The sequence below is a fragment of the Apteryx mantelli genome, chromosome 1 (assembly GCF_036417845.1).
Source record: "Apteryx mantelli isolate bAptMan1 chromosome 1, bAptMan1.hap1, whole genome shotgun sequence".
NCBI lineage: Eukaryota > Metazoa > Chordata > Aves > Apterygiformes > Apterygidae > Apteryx > Apteryx mantelli.
In genome coordinates, this window is record NC_089978.1 from 182645610 (window position 1) to 182659962 (window position 14353).

The 14353-nt window shown below is 37.3% G+C and overlaps 1 protein-coding gene across 2 annotated transcripts in view; it reads right to left on the reverse strand.

Annotated features, from left to right (window-relative positions):
* The window catches only part of RAB3IP (RAB3A interacting protein), a 33931-nt gene extending 20172 nt beyond the window's left edge, over positions 1-13759 (reverse strand). For both annotated transcript variants that reach the window (XM_067313474.1, XM_067313482.1), the window contains exons 1-3: positions 13692-13759; positions 5293-5568; positions 4829-5090 (exon numbers count right to left, since the gene is read on the reverse strand). In XM_067313474.1, coding sequence (XP_067169575.1) covers positions 4829-5090; positions 5293-5543 — 513 coding nt within the window. In that variant the 5' untranslated portion in view covers positions 5544-5568; positions 13692-13759. The remainder of the gene's footprint in view (positions 1-4828; positions 5091-5292; positions 5569-13691) is intronic.
* Between the last annotated feature and the right edge of the window lie 594 nt (positions 13760-14353).

A 14353-nucleotide genomic window follows, 5' to 3' on the forward strand; every position in this document is an offset into this window, starting at 1 on the left:
GTCAAATATCGGGCAAGTTTCCACAACATGATTCAGAAGGAGCATAATATAACACATTATTTTGTGAAGCAAGTTTAATAGCTTGGGTTGATGTTTTTTAAGCAGGGAAGAAACACAGAGTGCCCAAAGCAGAAGCTTATCAGTTATTGAAGCCATTACTGCTGCCTGTGTCTTAAAGCTGTTACTGAACACCTTCCAGCCATACACAACACAGAAGCAGAACAGGCAACTGGGTACGCTTGGCTAACCATCCATGCTGCAGTCTTTCCCATGTGACTATTTTGAAAAAGTAGTTATATGGAGCAGGTGAACTATTATTAAGCAGAACACACACAAATACTGAAATAGGCAATTAATTTTTTAACTTGCATGGAAAAAAAAAGTTGAAAAAATATTCTTATATCAAATAGTCATATTACTGCTCACTTTACTTTGATCTTCATGAACAGAACATGGGGTGGGTCTTTAGAAAGAACTAGTGAGATAACAAATGCAAATTACTGCTTCAAAGCAATTCATGTTCTAAATTCTAGAAAGAGAATCATCCTGGATCTAGTTTAGCAATTTAAACAAGTTATAACTAGAAGCAGAAGATTCAGAAAACAGCAGAAGTTCTCTAGAGAAATTATCTAAAACCAGAACAGCAGGATACTGATGAAATCCAAAATTGTCCAAAAAAAGTTATATCTATATTAGAATACACTTAAATTTGACAGGCCTTCATTCAACACACAAGATAGATAAGCTACATTAAAAGTTATTCTGTTGCAACCACATTTACAAAGATATTTAATGTAACTAAGCCCAGAAAATACTCTTATCTCTGAGAAGATTATCATAAACTATTAAATTATAGCCTTACAGAGCAGGTGAAGATGCTTGTCTTGCTTGCACATAGTCTTCTACTTGCTTGAGAGAATTTCTATGCTTGTTATATATTGCAACACCATAAGTCAACAGAGGTGTTCAAACTGAAGTTTTCCATCATTCAAAGATGGCAATGAACTGCTAAAACACCTCTGGAGAACTCATCTTTAACAGCCGCAATGCTGTTACACACAGTTCAACCGTAATTTGTTTTAGAAAAGCTTGAAAGTAACTCTTCAGCAGAGTTCTGGGATGGTACATTATTCAGGAGCATCCTCATTTTTATTCTCAGTTAACTCGAAAGCAAGTGACAAAAAATTTAAGAATGCTGAATATTCTTCTACAGTACTATTGGAACTGATGGGCAGTTACTGTGAATCCAATTATTCTATTAAACCCTCATCATGTAATATCAAGACCTGAGGACAAGAGATCAGATTGGAGAATATAGTTTTGTTTCTGAGATGAAGAATGCATAAAGAAACCATAGCCTTTGAAACAAAATCCAGAATATCTGAGTATCAGATTCAACAAAACTACATTGAATTTTACAATACCGTGTTTATACTGTTACCTGTTTCACAACAGGCACTAAAACAGTATGGAAAAGCCCCTGGATTTCACTCTAGTAGGAAAATATTCATAATTCCTATTCCTGGTATAAAAATCAAAGATATTGTTTCACTTGTTGACAGCCAGCCTACAGGTTCTACTCTAAAGACGGTAGGAAGTATGGAACTCTTCGTTCTCAAACTGAATGAAGTATTTCCAACCATAGTCTCTGGTAGACTGCTCTTTCCTCAGACACAGGGGCTAACCATCAGTGACAGCTGATATTTTTTAAGACCCCAAGAGAAAAACATATCACAATGGAAAACAGTTTCCCTCTCTGCAGTCATGGATGTCACCATTACGTTGACCATCAGATCAATGAAGAAATAATTTAACAGCTAAAAATTCAAGGGAAACATTACCATGAACTGCCACTGCTCATATATTACCAAAACAAACTATCTAGAACACATGCAATGTGCCAGTTGCTTACTGTGAAAAGCAAAAAAGGTATTCCCTTGAAAGGGCTCTACTAAACTTACACATCAAGAAATACCACGTCTCAAAATACCAACGCTATCCTCTGAGACATTACCTCAGTGTGCTTGACTTACCTTCAGTAACCACTGTGTCACAGCTCAATCCAAGCATGGTAGAAAAATTACTACGTAAATGCACAGAGACATAAGGAGATGAGGTCTTAAGCATAATTGCTAAGCCTCAACACCTTCTCAACTTTCCTGATGCTGCCTTAAAAAGCGTAACAAAACAAGGAGGAAGGTTCAGATCGTTTAAAGAAAGGGCTCTTCAGCTCCACTATTTAAGAAGTGAAAAATCTATGTCAATTTCAATTTTTAATTTTTAAGAGGACATTTTTCACACAATAATATGTCAATACTGCCCTGATGTTATCTCTGACCTTTCTCCAAATCTTATGATATGATTTGGTGTTGCAAGTCAACTAGTTTGAAGTAGAGAGTATATTTCCTCTCACCAAGACACAAAGAAATCTTTGGAAGGTTTACACACACATGCACACACCAATTTTGCCAGTGATGCTGTTTGTTTTGAGCAGTAAAGTTTGAAGTCTTAAAAAAATACATGGTATACACAAGGCAAAAAAGCTTTTTTCTGTTTCTGCGTATTTTGTTCAAGAACCATGCTTATATGCATGGCATGTAGTGTTTTTACATTTATTCTCTAATATAAAAAATGAGAGATATTAGAGAAAAGTTCCATTCAAAAAAGCAGAGACATGAAAAAAACAATTAGGTAATGAATCCCTAAGCTTCAGAATTCCTATTTCTTTTCTAGTTTCCCTTCCAAACACAACTGCAACAAATTATAATCAGTATGTCTAATGCATATTACAACAGCCTACAGTTTGGGTAAGAAATTTGGAACAAATGAAAAAGGCAAGATACCAGATTTGTTTATTTTGTTCACTCTGGGGATGTCTGTAAGCTTTCAAGGCTCAATGAGCCCACAAAAATTCAAGTGCAAATTGTAATTCTCATTTTTCTCACAGCTCCTAACAAATCTCAGAAATTGAGGAATGTACAGAGTTACAAAAAAAGTTTAAAAAGAGTTAAAAAAACAACTAGCTAAACACAGGCACCATGTATGGATTACATTTCTGCAGATTTTTAAACTGAATACTCATTTGAACATAGGTATATATTTGGAAATAAGTGTTTCAAGACTGCATGGCGTACATCAGTACTGCAGAATGGACTCACCCCTATATGAACAGCCAAGACTTTCGGGAGAAAGTAATCAGATGCATTTTTAGGAAGTGATGACTGAGGGATACAAAAAGCTAGCTCTTATACAGGAAGTGGAAGAAAGATGATATTATGGAAGGAGCAGTGTGTATTACTGTACAGTCTGTAAATACTTCTGTTATGACTGTGTTACTGAACAATTCTGAAAGAGCGAAAATTCAAGAAGACAGGCAAAAAGAAGTTATCCATCCAGTATAACACTGATGAGAAACAATCAAATGGGCTGAGAATTAACAAAGACTTTGAAATCAACATTCAAATTAGAGCTGAATTACTTTTGTTAGGAACATCCAAAGCATTTGAAAATACATAATACAGTATGTTCAAACAGCTTTAATGCCTTTTCCTGAAAAACTACCTTAACAAAGCATGAGCTATGAACTAGACATAATCACCCACACAAGTTTCAGAAAAAAACAGGAAACATTTCTGGTTTTAAGAGACAAGTGAGTATACAATAGAATAAAATTTTCTTTTATTCAAAGGAGAAGTGTAACAGATCTAAGCTGAAGTTTGTTAACTGTACTTTTATATATCTTCTACAGCTGGAGAGCTTTTCTGAAGTTTAAACTTTAATTTGTTCTTGCTTTCTAAGGTTCCAAGTTTAACTGCTAGAATTACATATTCACATGCAAGGCCCACAAACTTAGCTCTGCTGAGCGTCCTGTCTCTGGTGAAATGCTAACCAGATAAACACCTTACAGAAGGAAGCAACTACTCAGTGATAAAATATCAACAGAAGTGATATCAGAATCCATATTTAAGATGTACATTAATAAGGGCATACACAACTATAACAGAAGTGATGACAACATTCAACAGGGAGAGGTAACAAGCACAGAAGAAAACAAGTTCAACCATAAGATAGGGTGAGCTTAAATCTACACAAACAGGGAATAATGTAGAGAGAGGAAAGGGCACAAATACAGACAGCATAAAATCTACGAGGAATTTTAAGCATAGAAGAATGTTAACACAATAAATAATGGTTTTGTATTTATATAGCACCTTCCATCCAAACAAGTTAAAGCGCTTTACAAATATTAATGAATTGAGTCACAGTGTCTTTAAAGGTAAGCATATTCAATCTGAAGAGTGGTATAATAGTACTCCAAAGAACACCAGTGACATCTTTATTGCTTCTTTCACATACAGGCATCCCTATGATACGTCACAAGTACCTGTGTTCTAAAACATTTCAATATTCCATGACACACACTACACTTTCATAGTGTAGGGGAGAGAAGACTCAAGAGGTACGTAATCAGTGTCTATAAATACTTATAAAGTAATAATGGAATGACAGAAAATTATTCCTATTCTTAAATGTCAGAATGAAGGAATGGCCTACTTTTTAAAGAAAAAGCAAGTTTAACCACATATTGCAGCAAAAGCTTTCCATAGTAAGTAGCAGGAGCAGTAGAAAAAGAAACTATCAAGGGATATTTCTTAGACATTTGCACTGCAAACACTCAGAATAACTTTACATAAAATAACTACATTGTAATAATTCTATAATAAATGAGTAGACTCAGACTGCACCTTCCAGGCCATCTATCATTCTGTAATACTAGAAGCACTTTGAAGAAACAAACAGCAGGAGAATACAAGACAACAAGCCTTACCCTCTGAGCTTTTGCAAGTTCTTCTTTCAATCTTTCATAGCCCTTTTCTCTTACTTCCAGTACAGATGGGCTCCGTAAGTGAGATAAACTGTCTGTACTCAACCCAAAAATATCTTCGTTTCCTTCAGCAACATCTGCTACTGTAGCACCCTGCAAAAACTCTCTCTCTGCATTATTGCTTTCCTTTCTGGAATTACTGTGATTGAATGACCCACCCTGGAGTCCAGAGGTAGAACAAAGTACTGCGTCGGTAACATTGATGCTGTAAAGAAAGTGATATTTCTTTATTTAAAGAATATATTAAGAAGAAATATTTTAGAAATGGCATTAATGGTGTTGAATGTACTGTTACAAACAGTTTAATGTTATAAATTATAAATATATTTAAATTATTTCTCTAGTAAAAGAAGCAGTTTATATGTAACATCATCATCATTTTAAATAAAAAGATGCACACAACTTACCTGACACCTGAGACTTCCCCACAATTCAGGTGTCTGGGAGATGAGTAAACAGGTTGTGTGGGAAGGTCAGAAACATTTAATGCATTGGGCTGGATTGGTGCGGAGGACACAACAGAAGGATGTGGTCGATAGATAACGCTGGGTGAGGTAGTTTGTTCCTGAGTCCCTGACTCATTTACTCCGAGAAGATCTGGCGTAGTAGGTGAAGCGAGGTTCACTTCATGAAAGCCTTCCAAGGGGTCACTGGCCATAATAAAAGCCTCATCATATGTAACCCTGAATTAAATAATCACATTATCAGAATGCAAACAGAATATATTTAATTACATCTGATAATTATTTGAATAAAAAAAATACACAAACGCAATTAGAATATTTCATGATATAATGGAAAATGTAGACTAATCTTGCAAAAGTATCAACTTCAGCCACCAATAATATGTTTTTTTCCCCACACTTTGGACTGATGAATTCAGAAGGTCTTATAGTAGACTCCACATCTAAATAGGGTAGTGAAATCAAGGATGTGCTCTGTGTTATAAACAAAGTCATCTTCAATACAGTCTAGAGCTGTTTTGCATGAAAACACAAATATGCTATATTCATGAAAGAGGGGGAGACCTGGAAAACCATGGGGGGGACCTTTTTTTTTTTTTTAAACCCAAAGCTTCTATTTTAATCTCAATGAAACAGAAATAAAAGGGAACAGAAATACTCACTTTCTAGAGACAGAAATCAATGTACTTTTAAATAAGTTACAGTCCATAGCATTTTTTGGTTAAATTATGTCTGATATTGTAACAGTTCACTGAAGTGACAGAACTAGTCAATAAGGCTTCTCATGAAGCATGACGAGGCAAGCAAAAAAAAAAAATTACAATTGTGTATTTAATGAATATCATACCAAAAATGAATTCACTGTACATAATAAAGGTAAAAGTGTACTATGAATTGGCTGTTTAACTGGTATTATCTTTTATTTATATTTTTATTCCATATGCCTATCACAAGGTGTTAATTCATGATTCTTAATCAAGATCAATAGAAAACAGGTACACCACATCAATTTTACAAGCCCCAACAGAGACAAGTAAGCTGTTTTTCAGCAGTTTATCAGAAGTTACAATATCTTTGCATTATTCAAGACAATAAATTGGAAGTAGGTTGGAGAAACTTGCAAAGAAATTACTTCACAGTGGTTAATCACTGCAAAAATATCTTGCATGTTTTACAAATAAAGAACAGATAAAATTAAGGCTTCACAAAGGTGCATAACATGGAAAAGAACCGTAGCATCTAAATGTCAGAATGCATTGCATTTTACAAAGAAATCTACTTGGACGTTACAACTAAAAAAAAAAAAAAAAAAGAGAGAGAGAGAGAGAAACAAAGGATGAAGAAGAAGAGATCTAGGAAAATTATGTTCATAACCACAAAGAGATGATAGTATCTGCTTACTATTGTATGTATGTCCAGCTCATTAGCTATTTCTTAAAACACAGGGAAAATGTTAATGGAAATCTAAAATTGGACTATGTAGTAATCTTAACTATTTCAATGCTTTTTGAATATGTTAAACTCGAAGAACACTGCCCAAAACTGTTTTCTATCTCAAGTTCTGCACTAATACTGAGTATGTAAACATCAAAAATTACAGTGCTAAACAAGTTGTTTTATCACATTATCAGGTACATTTGGAAAGAAAGGTAGAAGTTACTTTGGACAGCAAGATGAGTTATTTACCATTTCTCTTGTTAATTGTCCCCTTCCCCCCCCCCCCCAAAAAAAAAACCCATCAACATCTAGGGAACTGCCCAGACTTGAAAAACAATAATGACCTTGCATGGACAAAAAGGGACGTCAATATATTTTTCTATTATTTGCAGAAATCTGTTCTATTTTGAACTATCAACACCAGTTGCACAAACTTAATTTACAAAGAAAACACTGCCATAGTTTGTGCTCTAGAGCTTTTCTATTGTAACACAAATACGAACAGCTTATTTTCAAGTTTCATTTAAGTAAGTCTGACAAATAATCTTGCTTGCTTTCCCTATAGACCTTCTTAACTATCACAAACATTCTAACTATATGCACTGCTTGATGATAAAGCCTGTTGAGCCAAGAGATTAAAATGAAGGGGCTGCCAAAGCTACAGGCCGTTTCTTTAAGGTTAAATGTCAACTATGCTTTCAGCTCTACAGTGCAACTCTTACATGTTACTGTTTAACATTTAATAAGCTAAAAAGTTGCCAGCCTTGAAAAAAAATATTTCAGAACCATCCCTTTTAAGTTCATCAGCCCAGCTGAAAACATCCATATCACCAGTCTCAAAGTCAGGCTCAAATCTACATAAGTGCCTTCACTTTCAATGTCCCCACCACTCTTTTCCACCACCAAAGCCATTCCCAATACTACTATGTTGGCAACAATGCTCTTCACATTCCTGGTTCTCCTTTGAAATTCAGTCTGCATAACTAACAGAAGATGTGGGAAGATTCAGGCTTCTGCACAGGTTGCCTTCTCTATGGCAGCAGCAACTAGGAAATTGCACCAAAAATAGCAGAACAGAAGCAAAGGAGGAGCACGTAGCTGAGACAGTAAAGTGGAAACAACTTTTCTGCCAGTTATTCCTCTGCACATGAACAATGGTTCATGTTGCCTAGTTTACATTTCAAACTTGAAAGATGCTTTGCTAGTTCCATCAAAAACTCATGATCTGTCTTGCTTAATTTTTGGTAGTGGCACCATAGCTATTTAGCATCATTACCACCATTGGTTCTTTAGAGTTGCATGCCCCATTGGGCTGAAATTTTCTAAGGTTCTCCCCCAGTTTGATTTTTAATAAATATTATTTAGTCATCTCTAAGAAAAATGGCTCATGAAAAACTGCTTTGTCAGTTCTAATGAGTTCTCAGTATTTCTGTACAAATCTTAGGACTTTAATGTTTGGAGCAAATACATTAAGTATATCATGTAGACAACAAACTCAAAGATCTGCCATTTTTTATCCTTACGACAATTTATGCAAATTCAGCCTCATTATGAAGTGCAGAAAGTCACACTGTCTCATGCAAAGAAAAACTTTTTAGAAGCCTGCTTACTATTTTGTAAGTGTTCAAGTCCTTTTCTACCCCCACCACAACTATCACATCAATCTAAGATAAATAAGGTAGTACGTTTATCAAAAAATTCTGTCCTATCTATATGATCCTACTCCTATGAGAAATACTCCACCTTCCTACCGCTTTTCCACAAAACCTGCCTATATCCTGTAGCGTACTTAAGTCATAAAAAGACAAAAAAAATTACAGAACTTTTTTATTTACAGACTAGCACTCTGCTTATACATCAAGTATTAGTCTCAGTTGAAACAGACAAGACAGATGTATATTATCAGTAAGTAAATCCATGCATGCCTTGCCCATTATTAAAAAGCAACCTCATTCTTACACAGTAAAAAAGTTATACAAATTATTTCTGGAAGAGCAGGAAATAAGATCCCTCAGCTATACTTTTTCCAGAATCTGTCAAATGGGCACTCTTAAGCATACCATCTGTGTAAAACACTTTCCATTCACAACTTTTTTCTTTCCTAGAGTCGCTTCTCACTCAGCAGTGAACACGCAGAAGTTGGATACATCACCAATACAAGACAAAGAAGTCCATATCAAATATCTCACTTTCAAAACTGATGAAAACCAGAACATTGCTACAAAATTGTTAGCTAATGTTATGCATTAACGCAAACATACATGCAAAAAACTAAGCTATCTTAAAAGTAAAAGTGCTCTTTTGGGAAAAGAGCTCTTGAGAAATGGTAAACAAAAAAGCCACTAAACTTCAGTGTTATTAAAGATTATAGGTTTGTTTCAAGGCTTTTTTGGGTTCATATTATTGGCTGGGAGGCAGCAATGAACAGCCCTGCTGTGAAGGAACATTAAACGCATGGTAAGCGGAGAAGGAGTTTTACTAGGAGCCATGCTGACAGTGTGTAAAAAACTACACTGTTGACACAGCACTCTTTAGTAGTCTAAATTCTGCTACTGTGAACAAAAGCTGATACTCTGACATATTTCAAGGCAGCTAGCTGTTATTAAATAAACAAAATCATGAATTATCTTAATACTTGTTATATCATATTAATATAGAGTGAAAATCTGGAATAGCATTAGTGCCCAGCAAATATATGATTATTTTTGTTTTAGATGATAGGATGCAATTTGGATGACATACAATATTCAATATTGTAATAATCCAGTATGAAACAAATTAATTTCCTTATATTTTCATCTGAAAAGAATGTAAATTTGGTGGAGGTTGTCAAAACATCGCACCTTTTTATTACCTCTCCACTATCATACTTGCATTGCTAATTACCCAATTAATTTCTTGAGGAAGCTATGTGTACACCTTGTTTTATCTAATATTAAAGTGTACTACAAATAAATCAGTTGAAGGTCAGTTTGATATATCTCCGTAGATATATCAAACTGTAGCTTCTAATAGGAAGCTAAAACTGAACATTTTCAACAGTAGTCAAATGAAAATGCTTGATCTGGTTTGCCTGTTGTTACTGTAAGAGTAGCTCAGCTACTTGTCTGAATCAAAGTAGTCAAAATGCTCCCTGAAAACCAATAATTGTATTGTGGGTTATTTCTTTTTGAAACAAAAGCATTATCTAAAACTGTCTACTACAAGCTCTGGAATCTTTCACAGGTTGTTCAAAGTTGTCATGTTCAGCCTGTCTTGTATTTAAAAGCAGTTTCCTTGGTTAACACTAATAGTTCATTTATTAAACACCATCACCAAAAATTTCACACTTCAAAATTTCAGTTTTCACTTTAATAGTCAAGAGCATGATACAACAGAACTGTTATCTGCTCAAGTGAAAAAAAAATCTGAAAAAAGTTATTATTTCTAAACATTCTGATGAAAGATAATTTTAGTTAACATTTAAAAAAAAGCACATATCATGTTTTAATTAGCTATAGTGTTTTAATCTTCACATAGCAGGTCTTTCAAAAAAGTAATAAAGTCTCAAAGACTTCATTTATTAGACTCCAAAGCCTGCTTTTATTGAATTTTTTTTTTCAGGGTAGGAGAGTAGACTTTGCACCGATTCTTCAAAAGGACTGACATTAGCCCTCCACTACGCTTGCATTCTTTTCAATAGGTTTAAAATAAATTAAAAAAAAAGTTTCGAAAGATTTTGCATTATGCAACCTGGAAATTAATATGCTTTAAGTCCTAAAGAACTGAGTAGGGCAGGCTGTTCTGTATGCTAGCAGACTAAGAAATAACTCTTAAAGAGGCAGTCCAATTAAGTACAGCCACTCTATAACTATACACATCAGATGTAAGCAGGCATTTTTCATACGAAGTTTAGAAAATATTGCTGTAAAGCTTATGAGGACATTAAATTAAGGTTTAAAACACCAGTTATAAGTCACCCCTATTCAGTATGGACAAAAAGAAGTTTGGAGGGGTTTTTCTTCGGGGCTAAACAGTGTTTTAAATTTAAGCTTAAAGACTCATTAGCCACAAAATTCAAGCAAGTTTAAACACTTATCGATGCTAGTTCATTGCACAAATACAATTCAAGACTTGGCATAGAAATTCCCTTGAGGTTTACAGAAAACAATTCAAAACTGAATTACAAGTTTGGTTCACTGCCTCCCTCCAATCTACCTTGACTCAGATTACAGCTCCCCAGATAACCTTGGAGTTCCTGTAGCCCTTGCCAATGACATAAACAATGAGATGCCAGCAGCCAAAACCTTCAAAGCGTTGCAAGCATATTTAAAGTTTTTGTTTAAGCACAACTATGCAATAGATTGTGATAAAAGTAAATTTTTCACAAGTCTGATTTATTAAGATTATATCACAAACAACTAGAGATAAAATAAGATAGCATGGCCTTTAGCTACTTCAGGGACATGGAAGAACAATTAAATTTTAAAGAAGCCATCCTTACCTTTAGGATTTTGCAATTACAATAGAACTCCCTACTTAAGGAGCCCAAACACTGAACAAATAATTTGGGGGAAAGATATGAGAGAAAAGAAGAGCACTGAAGTACTCCAGTTTTCAAATATTCTAGTTTTATTTGAGAGTGATCTTACACAACCTATTGACAGCAAAAGAAACAGTTATGAAAATCTAAGGAATTTAAGAACTAGCAAAAAAAAAGTTCAATTCAACAATAGGATTTTTTCTATCATATTTCCACTAGTTATGCCATATGAAGTTATTATGATCAGTCTTTTTTATTCTTTACTCTCATGTTAGACATCCAAAATATTTCACACTGTTTTAAAGAAACATGCAGTCTATTTGATAACAAGGTTTTATCAAGTCCATTAAAAGTATTTTTGTTTTGCTGAAGTGAAGATTAAAAAAAAATCTCATTTGAAAATGTTATTATTGGGATATCTTCAACTAGAAAAGTACAGGTGACTGCAAGTGTTGTATCTCTTGCACAAAGAGGTAGCACACATGATTTAAAGACTAATATTTATGAAGTGTTTGTGAAACCTATAAATAAACACAGTCTACAGTCCCGTGAATTGTATACCTTTTACTAGAGAAAAAAAATCAGTGCTTTGCAAGATATAATACTTGGAAATTTTAATATAAACAAACATTCAGTGAATGTTATTCAGTTCAGAAAGCCTCTCTAAACCAAGTTAATTTTACTGCAAATATTCATCTCTTTCCAGACACTGCTCTTTTTAAGGCACAGCACTGTTCCACCTTATTTTGGAAATAACTTTACAGCACCATCTCAGTTTTAAGCCTGATCATGTTGACTGACAGCATTGCAATTCTTGCCAAGACTTCAACTAAAGACCTTTTCATTTTTTACTTAACACTAAAAAGATTTAATTAATAAACTTAAATAAAAATGATTACAATTTTCATGGTTTGTGAATTTTTTTAAACCTATCTGCAAATGCATTAAAGAAGTATTTCCTTAATTTCTGAAAAAATTGATTACCATACTAAGTGTAGTTAAAGTGTCTAAAACAAATTTTAGTAAAGTTACAGTTGACAAGACTTTAAACACTGTAGTTAAAAGGCTCTTTAAAAGGCTCTTAAAAATAGAAAAACAAAATATACATTTTCTGGAAAAAATTTAAATGAATTTTAAATGAAGTCAATATAGCTATGAAGATAGCTGAAGTTTGTAATCAGAAGATTTATTTTGACTGTTTTCTTACAGAAAAATTTACCCTTTTAAATATACTGTAACAAGATGGATATTTCAGTCGCAGCTGTGAGATACAGTCACATTTGTTATTTATTAAAAGCATAATGAGAATGGTAAATTATTTATCCTTCTTTGCTCACCAGGTAACATTAACCAAGCACAGCAGAAGAGTGATAGCTGAGACAGAAATACAAAAGGCCTGATTTTAACCTACCCCAGAACTCATTAAACCAATCTATAATAAAACAAAAACAACAATAAAAATATTAAAGCAACAAGGCCTAAGGTTCTACCCTAATTTTACTGAGGAAATCAAATATTTGAGCAGATGGTAGCTGCTACTACGTGCTTCTAGACTGAATAACCTTACATCCACTTCCAAAGAAAAGCTGGTAATTCACAATTACTGCTAGCCTATGGAAGACTATTTTAGCTATCTAGATTACCGTTTCTGAGATTTTCTAGAAAGGTGCCTACAAATGAACACGACGAACAAATTAAGGAATACACAGCTAAGTAAGCTATCTGCAGACAAAAAGGACAACACTTCCAAACTGATGGAAACACTGTTGCTTTTTGCCGGCAGTACTTCTGGGCCTGCGGCACCCTCAAGGATTTTGCCCCTTGGTGCGCTCCTGCTTCCAGCAGTCCCACGATCACCGCGGGACCGGCAGCGCGTACGCGCAGCGCTCCTGCGCCGCTCGCGACCAACTTGCAGCCCGCATTTCCTCTTCGTGCCTTGCTCCCTACATAATCGCCTTACGAAATGAGGGGAACGGGAAGCCCTCGCTCCTCAGCTGCTCGCGGCTCACCCCTGCGGCGGCGCGGCGCGAACCTCGACAGCGCTGGCGGACCCGGGGGCGCCGAGCGCAGCTCGCCCCAGGCCTCGGCTCAGCGCCGTCCCGCCCAGGGCAGCCGCGCCGGGACTCTCTCTCGGGACGGGACGGCACCGCCCCGCCTCTCCCGCGCAGGTGCCTAACGCTCCCCGCGGCGACCCCTCCCCCCCCCAACGGCCTCTCCGCCGTTTCGCCGCCGACCGCGGTTCAAGCCAACGGCCCCCGGCCGCGGGCGCAGAGCCCGCCGGCCGCCACCGGGGAGCCCGCCAGGTCGGCCCCGGCGCCGGCACCCGCCAGCGGGCAGGTGAGGCGCGGCGCGGCGGCGCCCCCCTCCCGCCGCCGGCACTCACCTGCCGAGCCCCAGCGAGAGCGGCCGCCGCCGCACCGCGCCCCCTCAGCCAACCTGCGGGGGGCGGGGCGCCGCGCAGCCGCCGCGCATGCGCCCCGCGGCCGCACCACCCGCCGGAGGCGGGAGGCAGGTGCGCGAGACCCCGCCCGCCCCCTACCGGGGGGGGCGTGATTAACCGTCCTCCAGGCTCCTGCCCCCCGGAGCGGCCTCCTGCCCTCAGCAGGGGCGCCAGCAGCCCCTCCAAACACCTCTGAGGGACGCTCGTAGGGAGGTGCCCGCCTCAGCCGGCCCTCGGCTGGTCGCGCTGCCAGCAAACAATTCGTGTTTTCAAGGGCCAGAGGGAGGCTGGCAGGGAAGGAGGCCCAGGTGGAGCAGGCCTGCTCCCGGCTCTTCCCCTGCTCCGAGGGCTGGAGCAGATTGGTCCCTGTGTGAGCATCTGCTCCAGGCCCTCATCGCCTTCCCTCAGCTGCCAGCAGCACCAAGGGCTCTCTGGGCAGATACTCTGATGACAACACGCTCTCTGGTCATCATTTCCAGGCCCAACTCAAAAAAATATATATACACACACACTGCACACTCACTGTTGAAACAGCATGCAGAATAAAACATCTGAGGTGCTGCGTTTTGTGAGAAGGCAAACTACAAGTAGACTTGTGACTTCAC